The sequence below is a fragment of the Rhinopithecus bieti genome, unplaced genomic scaffold (assembly GCF_001698545.2).
Source record: "Rhinopithecus bieti isolate Rb0 unplaced genomic scaffold, ASM169854v2 scaffold_72, whole genome shotgun sequence".
Classification (NCBI taxonomy): Eukaryota; Metazoa; Chordata; class Mammalia; order Primates; family Cercopithecidae; genus Rhinopithecus; species Rhinopithecus bieti.
This window is the reverse complement of record NW_016803042.1, coordinates 327,502-345,577: the sequence shown is the minus strand read 5'-3', so window position 1 is coordinate 345,577 and position 18,076 is coordinate 327,502. Positions and strand designations below refer to the sequence as shown.

Below are 18,076 nucleotides of genomic sequence, written 5' to 3'. Positions count from 1 at the left end.
TGAAGACCAGTGGCAGAATCCCAAGAAGGCTGGACTAGCTGTCATTCTCAAATTTCTGATAGCTGGTTCTGTAACCATGGAAGAGTCTTGGGGACTTAATTTCTTTCCCTGAAGAATGAGGCCACTAACAGAAGCTCCCTAGATGTGTTTGGTTTTGACCTAAGTGTTTTCCAGAACTTGACTCTCACTGCTCTTAGGGCAAGTGTTTTTCCCCTTCTCTAGTCTGACAGAGCCAGCCCATTCCTCATGTCTTACACCTGCCCACTTAAGTGCCTACCTGAGCCCTGAGGCATTTTAATTTATTATCTCTAAATTGTTTCCAGTTCTTGTCCTTTAAGAGAAGAGAGAAGCTGAGGGAGGAGGAGGGGAGAAAGAAGGAAAGAAAGAGGAGGAAAGAAGCTACAAGAATAATAAGCAGAAATGATGGTAAATCTTTGGCAGCAATTTCAGACTTATCCCAGATAATAACCATTGGTTTTATTTATGCTACGTTCAGAGGTTTTCCAATCAGTGATGTGGAAAACAGAGTTAATAGTCAGGTTACACCAATTCCCTAGGATGAGCCACAGTATAAATTCATACTAAAAAAAAAAGGACTCACAATAGGTGTGTGTGTGTCTAGAGGGGTATAGAATTAAAGAAGACAGCCATTTCTTTTTTTTTTTTTTTTGAAGTGGAGTCTTTCTCTGTGGCCCAGGCTGGAGTGCAGTGGCGTGATTTTGGCTCACTGCAAGCTCCACCTCCTGGGTTCAAGCGATTCTCCTACCTCAGCCTCCCAAGTAGCTGGGATTACAGGTGCCCACCACTACGCCCAGCTAATTTTTTGTATTTTTAGTAGAGATGAGGTTTCACCATGTTGGGCAGGCTGCTCTTGAACTCCTGACCTGTTGATCAGTCTGCCTCGGCCTCCCAAAATGCTGGGATTACAGGCATGAGCCACCGTGCTCAGCCTACTTTTTTGGTAATTTAAAATTCTAAGCCTATTATATAAATATTTTGGAATTTGAAATATTTGGAAGAGCAATCTGATAACTGCAATACATATTTTAACTAAGTTATACTTATCCAAGTAAATAAAGGATGCTGTGAAAAAAAAAAATGAGATATTTTAGCAGCTTTTCTCCACTGAAGAAAGAAAAGAAAGAGGAAAAAAAGAAAAGAGGAAAAAAAAAGAAAAAAGAAAGAAAGAAGAAGAAGAAAACATGCTGAAGTTTCATTATACCATCCAAGAAAACAAAGGAATTGCTGCTTCTTTGAAAAGGAGTGTTTATGGAGAAATATGCCTATACCTTAGTTACCTATGTTGTGATGTTAAAGTAATCAACTAATGGAAATTCAATGCTAGCAGCTTGCTGATAAATGTTTAACAACCAGCTTTCTGGGGCTGTGGTAGGGGGAGACGTCTGACTTGTAGTGTTTGTCAATTTCTTTCTTTCTTTGTTTTTAGAGATGGGTCCATGTTGCCCAGGCTGGACCTCTGGGCTCAGGCAATCCTCCTGCCTCAGCCTCCCAAGTTGTTGGGACTACTGGCACACACCACTGTGCCTGGCTTGTGTTTGCCAGTTTCTTAGTAAAATACTCCCATCACGGCTAGTCTCAAGCTACCAACACGGCGTCACTGAACACGGAATGATGCTGAAATGCCAAGAATCCCTCTCACTTGCCGGCTCCAACACACTGGAGTGTACAATTTATTTTCCTCTCCTATCTTGGATTTTACCAGTCATTAAGCTAGTGTAGTATGACTTAAGAAAAACAATGGAAACTTTACGTGGGCACATGGTTATCCCTGTTGCAAAATTTGTATCACCTTTCAGTGAGTGACTTCAGTGGTGAAAAGTATGTAATTCCAAAGGGCCCTAAAGAAAGCACCGATGCCTGTGGTAAATGCTGTTGTGGGCACATGCTCATCCTAAAGACAAATGATCTGATGCATCCCCAAGGCGGTGGACCTGACAGTGCTAGTCTTTTTTGAAGGATAAGTTATGCATGTTCTCTTAGAGGAGTGACCTCACTATAGAAGCTTCAGGTGGGCAGAACTGAAGTCACTGCCACAAGTTTGTTAGTGAAGCAAACATTCTACCTACAGAGCAGATTTGCTCAGCACCATTGCCACGTGCAGACCAGAATGATCTCAACGTCAAGTCTAGTAAATGGAGAAAGTCACTGGTGTATGCACAAGTTTTTCTCCAAAATAGACGGAAAGAATTTACTATAGTAATCTAAATCAAACACAATGCCCGAAATACTACTCAATTTAGTTCACTGTCGGCTCTGAATACATGTAGGAAGAAAATAACACCAATCAATTTGTGGCAATTAAGATATTCGGTAACATTCATGATTTTTAAAAATATAGCTAAGATTAACTCTTACTAGAACCAGTCAACATCTGTCTTAAAATTTTTTAAGAGTGAGCTGGAGACATAAATGAGCAACTACTTAGCAGACCCCTCTATGTCCTGGAAATCAATGCTATGTGACTGCAGGTTCCATAGAGGTCTTTTCTTACATTCTGACTCATATCCTGAATATTCTCCTGGTGGCCTTTCTATTCATTGTGATGACATCTACCCTGAAGTCGTCTATAATGCCATCTCCCACCTTGGAAAGGTGTCCCATTTCATATGCTTCATCTTTGTATCTTCTTTGATTATATGAAATGCAGTGCAGAGTTCTACATGCACAGAACTTCAAAAAGAACAACATTGAAATGCTGATACAATGCCCATAATGACAACTGAATATGCCTGTAAATTGGCAATATCTGACCCTGTGATGTCTCGAGACTATGAAGGGCAGGGGCTTTATCCACATAAGCACAATCTGTGGACATGTGACAAATACTAATGTATCTAGCATACTAAGACCTTTGGCTTTGAAGACAAGCTTCCCGCATTTGAATTTCCACTCTGTCTACTGCTAGCCGTATGACTTTAGGAAAATCACTCAACCTCTTTGAGGTTGTTTCCTCATCTATAAAATGAGGAAAACCTACCTGTGGGGCTGCTGCTGAGAACAAACTGAGAAAAACCTCATAAGGCATTTAGAGCAGTTTCTAGAACATCACAACAATAAATGTTAGCTATTATTATTATAAATGAGATATACAGATGAAATCGGAAGGGACAGTTTAGTAAACGTATATATTATGGTACTCACTTCCCAGATGTTGGCTATATTCTGCTTTTGGAAGGTGAAATTCAAATAAGTGTTCTGGACTGTTTTGCAAACACTGTTTAAAATGGTGCTATTCCGACTAGAGTGTATTCAGCCACTATATGTTCTGAAAACTGTGTGTCAACCAGGGCATTGCTACAACCAACCAATGTATACCTTCTACTCATCAATCGTAAGGGGAGACTACAGGAAGAGATTTGTAACTAGCATCGTTGCCTTTAGATTTTTACCTTCACAATACACCTTTCCTGTTGATACTATCATTCTTCTTCTTCCCACAAAAATTATCATATCTCTGTCCTCCATACTAGCTAATTTTGCCTACAGAAGAAAAAAAATTAACTCCTGTTTCTCAAAGAACTAAAAATAGAATTACCATTCAATCCAGCAATCCCATTACTGGGTGTATATACAAAGGAAAATAAATTGTTCTACCGAAAAGGCACATGCGCTCGCATGTTCATCACAGCAGTTCACAATAACAAAGACATGGCTAGATGCCTATCAATAGGGGACTGGATAAGGAAAATGTGGTACACATATACCATGGAATACTACACAGCCATGAAAAAGAATGAAATCATGTCCTTTGCAGCAACATGGATGCAGCTGGAGGCCATTATTCTAAGCAAATTAATGCAGCAACAGAAAACCAAATATCACATATTCTCACTTAAAAATGGGAACTAAACACTGGATACAAATAGATACAAAGATGGGAACAACAAACATTGGGGATTTCAAAAGCAGGGAGGGACCGAGTAGGAAAAAGGGTTGAAAATCCATCTATTGGGTACTAAGTTCACTATTTGAGTGATGGGCACATTAGAAGGCCAAACCTCAGCATCACGCAATGTACCTGTGTAACAAACCTGTACGTGTACTTCCTGAGTTGGAAATTTTAAAAAAAGTTAACTCCTTAATGTGATCCTCAAGATCCCCACTATCTGGCTTTAGCCTATGTTTCCAATTTCTGTTTGATTACTTTCTACCACAAACTCCACACTCTTATCAGACTCGATCATTCACCAAATTCACCATGTATTTGCATTTATTCACTCATTCATTTATTCATTTTATTCAAATACCTTGCTCACTTACTATATGCTGAAAACTTTGCTAAGTGTTAGGCATTAAAGATGGTTTTTAAATGCATAGGCTTAGCTTCTATGGCATTCACAATCTATTAATAGTAGAAAAGGTATGTAAACAACTATCATAATACAGCTATGTGACAAAATCAGTAACGGTGGTGACTTGCCTACAAACTCCCGTTTGAACCCTCGGGAACAAGCACTAGCTTTTGCTGGGGAAGCTGGAAAATGTTTCATAGAAAACATAAACTTTATCTTTGGTTTTAAATCATTAGGAGATTAAGTATTCAATAGGCAGATAATAGAAAATGTTTACCAGGCAAATACAATTAAATAAAGTCTTGATAAGAAAGTACTATGACATCTAAGGAAAAGCAAGTACTTCAGTGGGTATGAAGTATATTTGTGGGAAAAAAGGTGGTAATGAAGGTTGTGGATAGACTGAAAAGGGCTGTATATACTGACATGGGCCAACATGTCTTCCATTTTTGTTTGGTTCACCCAGCAAGTTCTTCCACCCTTTTCTTATGGTAATAGATCTTGCTGTCCTTGCTATAAAAGCAGGTATCTGATCCAGGCTTGGACAATCCAGGTCAAAAGTGGCTCAAATGATGTGCCCCTTTCTGAAGCCAGGCCAGGAAAAAGCTTTCCCTGTGATTGGCACACTCATTTTAAGAAAGATGTGCACTTTTTTGTGTGTGTGGCTAAGCAAGAGCTGCCTATGATTAAGTTATTAAGCAGAGAAGGCTTGTTTACATTTGCAGGAAATGAGTCCACTAGGAAAAAAGAAGAGCAAGAAGAGATGAGATACAAACAGAAAAAGAGTGAGTCCCAGGAATGCTGCATTCTGTCCCAAAAAGGGAATAAGGCCATGGTTCCTGGTATACTTCCTTCACTTCCTCAAGTGACCTGCAATATCTCAGCCACATGGGCCAATGAATTCCTACTTGTTTCAGTGAGTTTAAGTTTGGTCTCCACCATTTTCAATGGAAACAGTCTTAATACATCTGCCATACTAAGAACTCTGTTTTATGTGGTAAGGTAATGGGAGCCGGAGAGAAACTTTAAGACGTGAAATGTGTTTAAGCAGGTGAGCGATGGATCAAAAGTGCACTAGAAAAGCAGATTCAATGGGCAGTACAGAAGATGGATTCAAGAAAGGCCATTTAGGCACTTCTTACGCCTTTCAAGAATGTGGTCCTTTATCTTTAGAGAATTTCTGACTACCGAAATAGTCCAGCAAGGCCCAGCTCACTTGACACCTCTTCTCTAGTGCCCTTCTGATCTCACCAGACGCCATGAATGATCCTTTGTTCTGCATTCCCACAGCGCTTCACTTGCACCTTTGACATCTTAGTTCGCAAACTTCAGTGTCTGTCAGAATCACCTAGAGGCTTGTTAAAACTAGACTGCTGGGCCTGACCTTGAGCATTTCTGATTCAGGAGGTCTGGGGTGGGACCTGAGAATTCTAACAACTTCCAGGTGGTGCTGGACCTGTGGCCAGCTTTGAGAACTGCTGCTGTCTTCTATCTGTGTCCCCTGCTCCAGTAAACATTCTTTACAGATATTCTTGTTTTGTATGTTTTGAGACAGGGTCTTGCTCTGTCACTCAGGCTGGAGTGCAGTGGTGCAATCAGGGCTCACTGGAACCTCAAACCTCCTGTGCTCAAGAGATTCTCTGTCCCAGCCTCCCAAGTAGGTGGGACTACATGTGCATACTACCATGCCCAGCTAATTGTTTTCATTTTTTTGTGGAGACAGGGTCTTGCTATGTTGCCCAGGCTGGTCTTGAACTCCTGACCTCAAGTGATCCTCCTGTCTCAGCCTCCCAAAGTGCTGGGATTTCAAGTGTAAGCCACTGCACCCAGCCAAGGGTTTTCTTATTCATCTTTGGATAGCCTTCAGTGGCTAACATAATGTTTTACACAAAATTGGTATTTGATATGTATTACTGTGTGATTAACTATGGAGATAAAATAAACATATTATCATAATAAATTTCTTCAGTTACCATCCAAATAGTCTCTTAAAAAATCAACTGTGTAGGCCGGGCACAGTGGCTCACGCCTGTAATCCCAGCACTTTGGGAGGGTGAGGCAGGCAGATCACTGTACTCCAGCCTGGGCAACAGAGAGAGACTATTTTTTTTTTTTTAAACAAACAAACAAACAAACTGTGTAACTAGAGAAAGAACCAAAGGCATAATATATCCTGACTTCCTTGGGGCGACCTAATTTTTGATTACATCTTCTATCAGGGCAGGGTACAGGTAGCATTACCTTAGGCATCCAGTGACATTGTAGAATATGTCAAAATCGAGCAAACCATTTGCTTTTGGGTAGTCTCCTTCAGGCCACCCAGAAAAGGGGATGATGATATTCTCGGTCAGCGTAAGCAATGCTTCTGTTATCATGAGATTCTTGAGTTTGTCATTAGATGACAAATTCCACAGCAAACCTAGAAAAGCACAGAGTTAACATGAAAACAGTGCAGGGTGGGACCAAAATGACTGCTGGCAAGTTCAGTGAAGGCCATCAACTCCAGGGCTATGACTAGTCACAAAAAAATTTGGGGGTGGGGTGGGGCGGGCAGCCCCTTTCCCAAATGGAAGAACCCAATTAGAACTCATTAGATGGTGATGGAGGCTGACCCACGTGAACAATAAATATACGGCTTAGGCTACAAACTGTGCAGGTTTAAACTCATCAGATAGATAAATAAAAGCCACACATACTTAAGCATTTATTGCTGTTTCTCTTAAAGGGCCCTACCACAAAGCTGACCTGACTGAGATAATAAAGTCTGGGCTCACCAACAGGGAGGCTTAAAACGGTCCTATCATAACTAAAACTTCAACATTTTTAAAAAGTTGTATTTTTTTCTCCCTTAGATACACATGGGAAAATAGCTTCCCTGCCTCCTTCCCCACTAACTGTAAGTTTCACCTGACATTGTGCCTCCCAGTAAGAGCAGGGAGGGTCTGCAGAAAGCCTTTCTCCATGCCTGTCAACAGGAAGCTGATCAACATCACCAATTAATGTTATTGACTACTACCCAATCACAGAATCACACCCTCCAGCTATTTATTCTGGCTACCTCATGTATAGTTTTATAGTTTGGCAGTGAAGGAGAGACAAGAGGATCTTCCCTATCTGCCAACTTGCATGGTCAAAGATTAGTACCCTCTTTACTCATTAAATTTTCTCTTTCCTCTTGAATCCCCCATATTAAAGAGAAAGACCATATAGGCTAATCTGGAAGAAACTGAGATAATAGCATGTTGTAATTTCTAAGGTATACACTGTGACATAGAGACTGAGGCTGGGTACTGAGAGAAAACAGAAAGTGGTATCTATATTTACAATTTTTTTTTTTTTAAATTTGGAGCTTGAATCTTTCAGATTCAGTGGAAGGAAGATGGTACACCGACTGCTTGCTATTCCAGGGACTCCCAGCAGGTGTAGAGTTGCCTCGTCATCTTTTTTTTTTTTTTTTTTTTTTTTGAGACTGGGTCTCACTCTATTGCCCATGCTGGAGTGCAGTGGCGGCTTGATCTAGGTTCATTGCAATCTCCGCCTCCCAGGTTCAAGTGATGCTCCTGCCTCAGCCTCCCAAGTAGCTGGAATTACAGGCACCCTCCACCACGCCTGACTAATTTTTGTATTTTTAGTAGAGACGGGTTCCACCATGTTGGCCAGGCTGGTCTCAAACTCCTGACCTCAAATGATCTGCTGCCTTAATCTCCCAAAGTGCTGGGATTACAGTCATGAGCCATTGCCTGGCCCGCCTCATCATCTTTCATGCCGCAATAGGTTACCCTAACTCACTAATGCCCAGGAAAAGGAGAAGAAGGGGCAGAAAGAGAAGGGATGACTCTTCCCTTTCTACCCTATCCTTCTCGTTGCCCAGGCAACAATTCCTACTTCTTTTTTTTCCCTTGAGACGGAGTACTACTTTGTTGCCTAGGCTGGAGTGCGGTGGTTACACTCGGCTACTGCAACCTCTGCCTCCCAAGTTCGAGACATTCTCCTTCCTCAGCTTCCCGAGTAGCTGGGATTATAGGCAGGCACCACAATGCCTGGCTAATTTTTGTATTCTCAGTAGAGACGGGGTTTCACCATGTTGGCCAGGCTGGTCTCGAACCTAACCTGGTGATCTGCCCACCTCGGCCTCCCAAAGTGCTGGGATTACAGGCGTGAGCCACTGTGCCTGGCCCAGCAATTCCTACTTTTTTTTTTTGAGACAGAGTCTCACTCTGTCGCCTAGGCTGCAGTGCAGTGGTGCAATCTCGGCTCACTGCAATCTCCGCCTCCTGGGTTCAAGTGATTCTCCTGCCTCAGCCTCCTGAGTAGCTGGGATTACAGGTGCACATCACCACACCCTGCTAATTTTTTTGTATTTTTAGTAGAGACAGGGGTCTCACCATGTTGGTCAGGCTGGTCTCGAACTCCTGACCTCATGATCCACCCGCCTCGGCCTCCCAAAGTTCTGGGATTACAGGCGTTAGCCACCGCGCCCAGCCAAAAATTCCTACTTCTTAAATTGACTGTGGTCTGTGCAAAGGAAAGAGGAAGCATAGGTACTCGGAGCAGGCTCCTTTATGAACACAGCAAACGTGGCAGACTTGCCTGAACTCTGTGGCAATCATCATCTCCCCTGAAATAACAGTCTGTATAGTTAAAGCTTGGTAATTACTCAGCATACTTATATTTGGTCCAACCAATTCATGCAGTCTTTTGGGCTTAAACAGTTTGCTTCCGCTGTGCAAAGGTAGCTCCTTTTTGAAACTGTAACCAGATTTCCCCTGGAGCCTACACAGAGCTTCCATTAGATACAGTGACACTGGGTCTGGTGTCTTGTGAGGACTAGATTTCTGGCTTATGAGGAGGTCTTTTCCTGATCAAACTAGCATTTGGGGTTAAGGAGCAGTGTCCCTCAGCCACAGGTTTTGTAACACAATGACTTCATTCCTCCCACTTCTCCTTAAGAGGCCCTGGAAGAGGGACGGATAAAACTCAGAAGGTGGTTGAAAACAATTTAAAGGCAAGTCTGAGGTTGAATTTTGGTTACTAAGCTACAAAAGCAAGTTAGAAAGAAGGGAGAAATGAAGAAGAAGAAGAAAAAAAGCTTCTTTAGTTCTAAATAAGCAAACAAATTAATAGTTTCTGCCTGCCAGAAGCTTAAGAACGTGAAGCATAATGACATTTCCTCCTTTCAAAAAGGACCACACAGGACACTCAAAGGAAAAGTACACCTTACAATAAAAACCAGAGAGGATTAATTGGAACAAAGGGAGTGGAATTTTCCTTCAACCGTCAATATCCTTTAGAGCTTGGCATGCTCCGTTATTTCTACAAAAGTATACAATTTCGGAAGTTTCAGTATAATTTTAGAATTTCTAATATAGGATTTTGCATAGAAATGTCATGCCTGTCAAATTTCTGGGTGGCATGAAAGCTGTGAAAGAACTAAGATGTTCAGTAGAGATTCAGGATTACATATGCTTATACACACACACCCTCAAACAAAATCAGTGAGTAACCAACTACAAACTGGGAAAATATGTACAAGATGAGATAAAAGGTTAACATTCTTAATATTAGAGAGTTCTTATAAATCACTAAAAAGTGAAACACCAGTAGAAAAATTGGGAAGGTACATAACACAAAACCAACTGATATTCGGAGCCAAACTACACAGCAACCCATGTTCTCTAGTAACTAAAGAAATGCAAATTTAAACAACTAGACATCATTTTGTATCACTAGAGGAGGCAAAACCAGAACCAATGAGTGGAAATTCTAAAGAAGGAGATTTTGGCTCACTGAAAGTATAAACTTCTAAGACAGCTTTGAAGAAAACACAGGAACTACTTGTAAGACCCAGCTCTATCACTGGAGGGAATAAAACTTAGCTTATCCCTTATCAGAAAGTAGATGAGGGCTTTCACCCTGAAATTAAAGTGTTAGACTAGATGAGTGGTTTCCAAATGAGCCCAGTGACAAAACAGACTCACAGTCTTGGGCCATGCCCCAAATTTGCTGAGCCAGAATCTCGGGATGGAGTTCAGGACTTATATTTTAAAAAAATGATTCCAGTTTTGGGCATGACGAAACCAATGGACTAGATGATTCTGAATAGATGTCCCTTTGATGATCAGATTCCGGACTACCTAATATAATATTTACGGTTTGGGTTTTCATGTGTCTCATCTTTAACTTCTGGTCAATTTATTCATAGTGTCTTAATGTCTACTAGTATAGTTCTTTGTTGCAGATGGTCTGTCTGCCTGTAATTTTCTACCATGAGGCTCTCATTCTAGCCAAAAAGAAAGGGATCTGGACACTGTTAAGGGATATAATTAGAATAATTATCAATTATAAGAGACAATGATAACTCCTATTATCCAGAAATTTATTGCCAACTGTGATGTTTGCAAAAAATAGCTAACCAGTAAAGGGATCGTAGATATTACAACTCAGGTTTAATAATAATGGCCTCAGCCGGGCACGGTGGCTCACGCCTATAATCCCAGCACTTTGGGAGGCCGAGGCGGGTGGATCATGTGGTCAGGAGATCCAGACCATCATGGCTAACATGGTGAAACCCTGTCTCTACTAAAAATACAAAAAAAAAATTAGCTGGGCGTGGTGGCGGGTGCCTGTAGTCCCAGCTACTCTGAGGCTGAGGCAGGAGAATGGTGTGAACCAGGGAGGCGGACCTTGCAGTGAGCCAAGATAGCGCCACTGCACTCTGGCCTAGGTGACACAGTGAGACTCCATCTCAAGATAAATAGATAAATAGATAGATAGATAGATAAATAAATAAATAAATAAATAAATAAATAAATAATAATGACCTCTAGGACAGAAAATATAGTAATTTAACAAATCTGCTTTAACACTTAGGCAGCAAAACTTCCAAATTTTCTGATTAAATAAATCCCTATCTTCACTGAAAAAGAATGAGGAGGAAAAGATGATGACAATGACTGCTCGGACAAGGAAAAGAAAGAAAACTGGTTCTTTTAACCGTGTTTTCAAAGTGGTCAAAGAGTGGGAGGATTATTTTTTTTTTTTTTTTTTTTACAATTTCTCTTACATAGACATACCCCTCCTTTCACCTAAATTTTGCAAAACTTACCTGGAATATCAGATTATTAAAAAGGTCATGTATTTCAGGTTATATATAAACCCAGGGTACTTTGTTATACATTATGAATGCAGAATAAAATAATATACAATTACTTAAAGAAAGTGCATAATATTTTATAGCAAAACATTTTGAGTATTTTATTAAAATACAGCAATCCAATTAAGTACTTCTACAAAACATGCAGAGATTAATACGCAGTTTTAGCACATTTCACTGACCATCACCTCTGACTCATATGTAATGAGAGAGGGATAAGAACCCCCGCTGCACTCTTACCATGACTTGTCCGTTTTAATCCAAGGTATATCCCTGCTCACTCCAGCCAATGCTCACTACTCAGTGACCTTGAAGATGAACTTCTGAGACTAAGATGTGCCGTTCTCATTTCAATTACGGGAACACTACCACACTCACTCAGTAAGGGAGAAAGAACAATCTCACCGGGGTTGGGGGGAGTGGGGGTGTCTTTGATCCTAAAGTTCTTTCATTAGAAGAGAAGATCCTAGGCTACTGCTGGAAATGTCAGGAAAGTCAGTGAGTTCAGATTCGTTCCCAGTGATGCTAAACTTCTTATGCATGCGTAGAAACAGATGGTTCATTTTGTATATTTTGGCTAGAAAAATGAAGGTCTTATCTTAAAACACACCTGACTCTCTTACTGGTATGTATTCTAGGTATTTCCAGGCCAGAAGACTCTTTTTCACATTTGGTCAGACATACAGTTGTTGAGAAACTAACATGAGCACCACGGCTCATTCTGCAACTAAATACAGAATTTGGCAGAAGTGGTAACCTAATATTAAAGGATGCAAATGCGGCTCAGAGACGCCCCTTTCTTCAAAATTCTGCTGAAAGTCGGGAAGGAACTGAGAGTAAAGTATGGAAAGACGGCATTTGAAACGCTTCAGAGAAGTGAAGTTGAGCCAACTATTGAAGGATGAGCGGGTTCTCCAGGCAGTCTAAGTGCAAAAGGATTCCACTCTAAGACAGCAGCAGAGACAGACACCAAGACAGAAAACAGGCATAGAGCAGACCAGCAGGTTCTTTAGGATTTCAGAACCTAGGCTGGAAGAAGATGAGAGGAGACCCTGCTGCCAATGATCATCAGGCTCATATCATAACACCTTTGTGTGGGATACTACAGAGTATGGGCTTCATCTCACGGGAAGCAGGGAGCACAGTGGGACAGTATGTTTATTAGAAAGACAACACTAGAAGCAGAATGGAGGACAGTCTGGCAATGTGCAATACTGAATCCCAGCGGCCAGGTAAGAGGATATTACTGCGGGAGTAGAGCGAGAGATGAAGACAGCTTGAACCAAGGCAGAGACAAGAAGAGAGGGGGTCGGGCGCGGTAGCTCACGCCTGTAATCCCAGCACTTTGGAAGGCCGAGGCCAGCGGATCACCTGAGGTCAGGAAGTTCGAGACCAGCCTGACCAACATGGAGAAACCCCGTCTCTATTAAAAATACAAAATTAGCTGGGCATGGTGGCGCATGCCTGTAATCCCAGCTACTCGGGAGGCTGAGGCAGGAGAATTGCTTGAACCTGGGAGGCAGAGGTTGTGGTGAGCCGAGATCGCGCCATTGCACTCCAGCCTGGGTAACAAGAGTGAAACTCCTTCTCAAGATAAAAAAAAAAAAGAATAGAGAGGAAGGGTCAAACAGGAGCGAGGAAGAGCTCTCTGATGAGAGTCTCAAAGACTATAGAAATGAAGTCATCACGTGCCTCAAAAGTAGGTGGGATAACAGCAAAACACTCAGATACAACTAGGTTCAAACCTGGGTTTTGTACTTTACTATTTATACAACCTTGGGCAATAAACCCCTCTGAGTCTCATACTGATCATATGTAAATCACCAATTATGCTTCCATCTCTTATGGAGTTGTCAGGAGAAACTGGATAAAAAAAATAGAAAGCCCTAGCTTAGTGACCAACACATAATAGAGGTTCAGAAAAAAAAAAAAAGGTCTAAGAAATAGACCAGTAAGATTCACATATATACTTACTTTGTGTTTCTAAACAAAGATATAAACATGTCTATATTAGGTTAACAATTTATTTCTGAGGCCCAGAAAGCCCTTATTTAGCTCTTCTATTAGTAGAGCCACAGGCAGTAATTTAGAAGGATTTGTATCAAATGTTCAAATGTCTGTTCGGTTCAATTAGCATGTAATGAACACCCTCCAGTAGGGATGTTTGGCTTGTACTAGAAATCCTGGGTGCTGTACAATCAACTTCCATTTATCAACTCTACAGATGATCTAATGATGCCTGAATGGTTTCATATGGAATCAACATCACAGAATATTCTCTGACGTTAGTCTCCTATTGCCTATGCAGGAGAAGAGGAACCGTGCTTCAACGGCTTGTTCCCTCAACACATGCAAGCACACACACACTTCCCAAGCTTTCTAACTACCAGGCACCCTAACTCCAAATCACGCTATTTTTTCATGTTTGCTCTAAATGACTGGCAGCTAGCTTCTTTCTGCCTCTTTGCCTTGCTAGTGATGCTCACTTTGCCAGGAATAATTTTCATCCTCCTTCAAAACACCAATCCAAAGCCTATTCCTCTTTTAAGGTTCACAATGAAACATAACCCCTTCACGAAATGCTATCTATTGCTGCTTTTGCATTACAACAAAATTGAGAATTGCTACTGAATCTGTAAGACCTACAAAGGTTAAAATGTTCACTGTCTTACCCTTTACAGAAAATGTTTGCTTACCTCTGCTCTATATGAACGGAGGTAAGTAATGAACTTTTCCAGGGGCTATAAAACTAGTAGATGGAGAAACAAAATCCAATGTGGGTGCAGTGGCGTGTCCCTGTAGTCCCAGTTACTCAGGAGACTGAGGCAGGAGGATCTCATGAGTCCAGCAGACCCGCCTAGGCAGCACAGTGAGATCCCCATCCTTTAAAAAAACAAAAACAAAAACAACCCAAATCCACACCCTCCCTAGGGCTGTGATTCTCAGTGCCCGACCTCTGAAAGCTGCTCTGTAAATGTTGGTTAAATGAATGGAATCACTTTTAATTTCTACAGGCATTTTACTACAAATCATGGATATGAAAAGAAATCCCTCATGGGACATGACAGAATGCTGGCAAGAGGGTAGCACAGTACCAGCCGGGCGCGGTGGGTCACGCCTGTAATCCCAGCACTTTGGGAGGCAGAGGCAGGTGGATTGCCTGAGGTCAGAAGCTCGAGACCAGCCTGACCAACACGGCGAAACCCTGTCTCTACTAAAAATACAAAAAATTAGCTGGGCGTGGTGTTGGGTGCCTGTAACCCCAGCTACTTGGGAGACTGAGGCAGGGAGAATTGCTTGAACACCGGAGGCGGAGGTTGCAGTGAGCTGAGATCATGCCACTGCACTCCAGCCTGGGCAACAAAGCAAGACTCCATCTCAAGAAAAAAAAAAAGAGAGAGTAGAGAGAGTAGCATGGTACCTCACATAGTTCTATAAAATTAAAACACATCAGAATTTAAAATGTGATATTTAGCAATATGTATACAGCTAGAGGTCATTATCCTAAGCAAATTAATGCAAAAACAAAAAATCAAATACCACATATTCTCACTTACAAATGGGAGCTAAACATTGGGTATACATGGACATAAAGATGACTAAAAGAGGGAGGAAAGGATGGGGGCAAGGGCTGAAAAACTATCTATTGGGTACTACACTGAGTACCTGGATGACAGGACCATTCGTACCCCAAACCTCAGCACCACACAATATACCCATGTGACACACTTGCACATGTAACCCCAAATCTAACATGAATGTTGAATTTTTTTAAAATGTGATATTTTAAGATACAAAGCGAGTAGAGATAATGACAAAGTCTTTATAGAGAAATTAAACCTATCGTATAACTAAATGAAGAAGGTAGAAGAGCAAAATATATTCTATTCAATTTAAAACAGTATTTGTGGAGTACTTCCTTTAAAAGTATTTACCAGAACACTGTCAACTATTATACATAATTAATTTTTAAAAAACCTCTTCTATGATATATATTCTTTGAGCATTTGTTTCCTTATCTGTAAAACTGACATATAACACCTGATAATATCTAGAAACCCAAGGTTTTTGTGATAAATTAGAAAATGTATGTACATCTCTGAGACACTGAAGATATTTAATAAAAATTTACTGATGATTGCACTCAGTTATGCCTCCTGCAATCTTTTTTAATTCTTTTGAGATAAGGTCTCACTCTGTTGCCCAGGCTGGAGTACAGTGGTGCAATCATGGCTCACTGTACCAACCTCAACCTCCTGGGCTCAAGCAATCCTCCCACCTCAGCCTCCCGAGTAGCTGAGACTACAGGCACACACCACTACCACGCCCGGCTAATTCCTTATTTTTCGTACAGATGGGGTCCCACTGTGTTGCCCAGGCTGATCTTGAACTCCTGGGTTCAAGCAATCTCCCTGCCTTAGCCTCCCAAAATGCTGGGAACACAGGCATGAGCTACTGCACCTAGCCCCTCCTTCACTCTTTGTACTGTGTGCAGGGAGCACAAGTGGAGAGCTGATGGTGATGGCAGGGAGAGTGATTATTCTGGAACATCAATAAATCATTTTCTCTTTTATCATATGACTGTTCATTTAAATGAAACTAGCCCCTTCTCTTCATGCTTAGAGGACATATTACCAACACTGCTGTTTTAATTCTATCTGATTAGTCCATCTCTCCAATTCATTGCATAAAAAGGAGACATTTGCTCAAATCAGTATTTGAACAAAAATGTGAAGTAGACAATTAAAAAAACAAACATATCCAGTCACTCTTCTTTCTTTAAGGTTGCAGTGAGCTAAGGAGGTGGTACTGAGAGGAGCCCAGGTAATGGAAAGACTGGAAAAAACAGTTTCTAATATTTGATTAATTTGATTAAATTGATTCTCCACATGGGAAAACTATGTGACTCTCCATTTCATTTTTTTTTCTATAGCTCCAGCAAGCCGGTTGTTGAGCAAATAATACAAACAACTGAGTGTGGTTCTTGTCAGTTTTCTTTAGAAGGGTTGGGACACCTGGGATAACAGTGAAACCCCACACGTTCTCAAACTACAAAGTGGGCTGTTAGTGAATTTAAGTAGAATTTTTATTGCAGTGAGTCTTGTCAAGTTGTTTTAAAGACATTTAGTCAAAGGTGCATAGAGTTTCTAATTAAGAATATCAAGCAAAAGCCGCAGAACATTTTCCCCTTCAGAAAAAAGGAATTCGGGCTGGGCGCAGTGGCTCATGGCTCATGCCTGTAATCCCAGCACTTTGGGAGGCCTAGGCGGGTGGATCACGAGGTCAGGAGTTCGAGACCAGCCTGGCCAACATGGTGAAACCAAACTTTAGTTGAAACATGGTCTCTACTAAAAATACAAAAATTAGCTGGGTGTGGTAGCACATGCATGTAATCCCAGCTACTAGGGAGGCTGAGGCAGAATTGCTTGAACCCCAGAGGCGGAGGTTGCAGTGAGCCAAGATTGTGCCACTGCACTACAGCCTGGGTAATAGAGCAAGATTCTGTCTTTAAAAAAAAAAAAAAAAAGGTCTGGAGTCTAAGCCAGCAGGTAACAATGTTCCTTTAAAGCCATCTCTAGCATAACAATGAGCCCATCAATCATTTGCTCCAGGAAACTTAAGAAAAAGAGATGACGTAAGGCATCTGGCTGGGGTGCAAATGTGTTACGTTCTACAATGTTCAGTAAACTCTACCTGTTATTTGTTTTTTAGTCTCCAAGTCTCTGGTTTGCTTCAGCACCTGGAGCAGCCGAGGTATCCCATTTAGTTCAGCCACCTCCAATTTGTTGTCATTGTCTTCGAACACTAAGTTTCTCAAGGCCCCACACACAGCTCGCTGAACGTCTTCATTCTGAACTTTTAGGAGCTGCAGAAGCTTGGGGATGCCACGAAGCTGATTAACCTGGGGAAGAAATAGATGCACATTTCTAATATTAATTTTGATGTGGCATCAAGACATCCAATGTAATACAAACAGATGAAGTTTATTGACGCTGATTAGAACCTTTCTTCATCAACAACTATGTGTAGCACAACCGAGACTCTTGTAGAATATACCCCGGCTATAAGGCAGTTATCTGTCATCAAGGAACTTACAGTAAATTCGGGAAGTTAAGACTGAAACCTATGAAATAATTGAAGGGGAAGATTAAGTGATAAAGGGTACATAGGTACTAGTTAAACAAAGTTAAGTGATAAAAGCTTGGAGCATAATAAAAATGAAGAGAATTGGGAATCTAGGCAGTAAGGGAAGTTTTATTAAAGAATCCAGAATTACGTATGTTTTTTCCTAAGACAAAACTTCATAGTCCATATAAAATGAATAGCATCACTTTCATTAACAGAAGTAAAAATGCATTTACTATGTCAACCTCAGTAGTAATGCAAACTAACCCTAAATTCTTATACTCACTTGCACTGAGTATTTTAAGACTTATAAAACTTATGCAAGCATTTTAAGCAGATAAAATAATTTTACAGTTTTAAACGTGTTATTTAAAAAATATTCCTTCTCTCCAAATACGTAAGAAAGCGCATGCTGGCCGGGCGCGGTGGCTCAAGCCTGTAATCCCAGCACTTTGGGAGGCCGAGACGGGCGGATCACGAGGTC

At 41.1% G+C, this 18,076-nt stretch overlaps 1 protein-coding gene across 1 annotated transcript in view; it reads right to left on the bottom strand.

The window, feature by feature from the left end:
* PKP2 (plakophilin 2) overlaps positions 1 to 18,076 on the bottom strand; it is a 117,599-nt gene that overhangs the window by 47,147 nt on the left and 52,376 nt on the right. Inside the window, exons 5-6 of the mRNA XM_017886048.1 lie at positions 17,161 to 17,368; positions 6,555 to 6,732 (exon numbers count right to left, since the gene is read on the bottom strand). Of these exons, the coding sequence (XP_017741537.1) occupies positions 6,555 to 6,732; positions 17,161 to 17,368 (386 nt within the window). The remainder of the gene's footprint in view (positions 1 to 6,554; positions 6,733 to 17,160; positions 17,369 to 18,076) is intronic.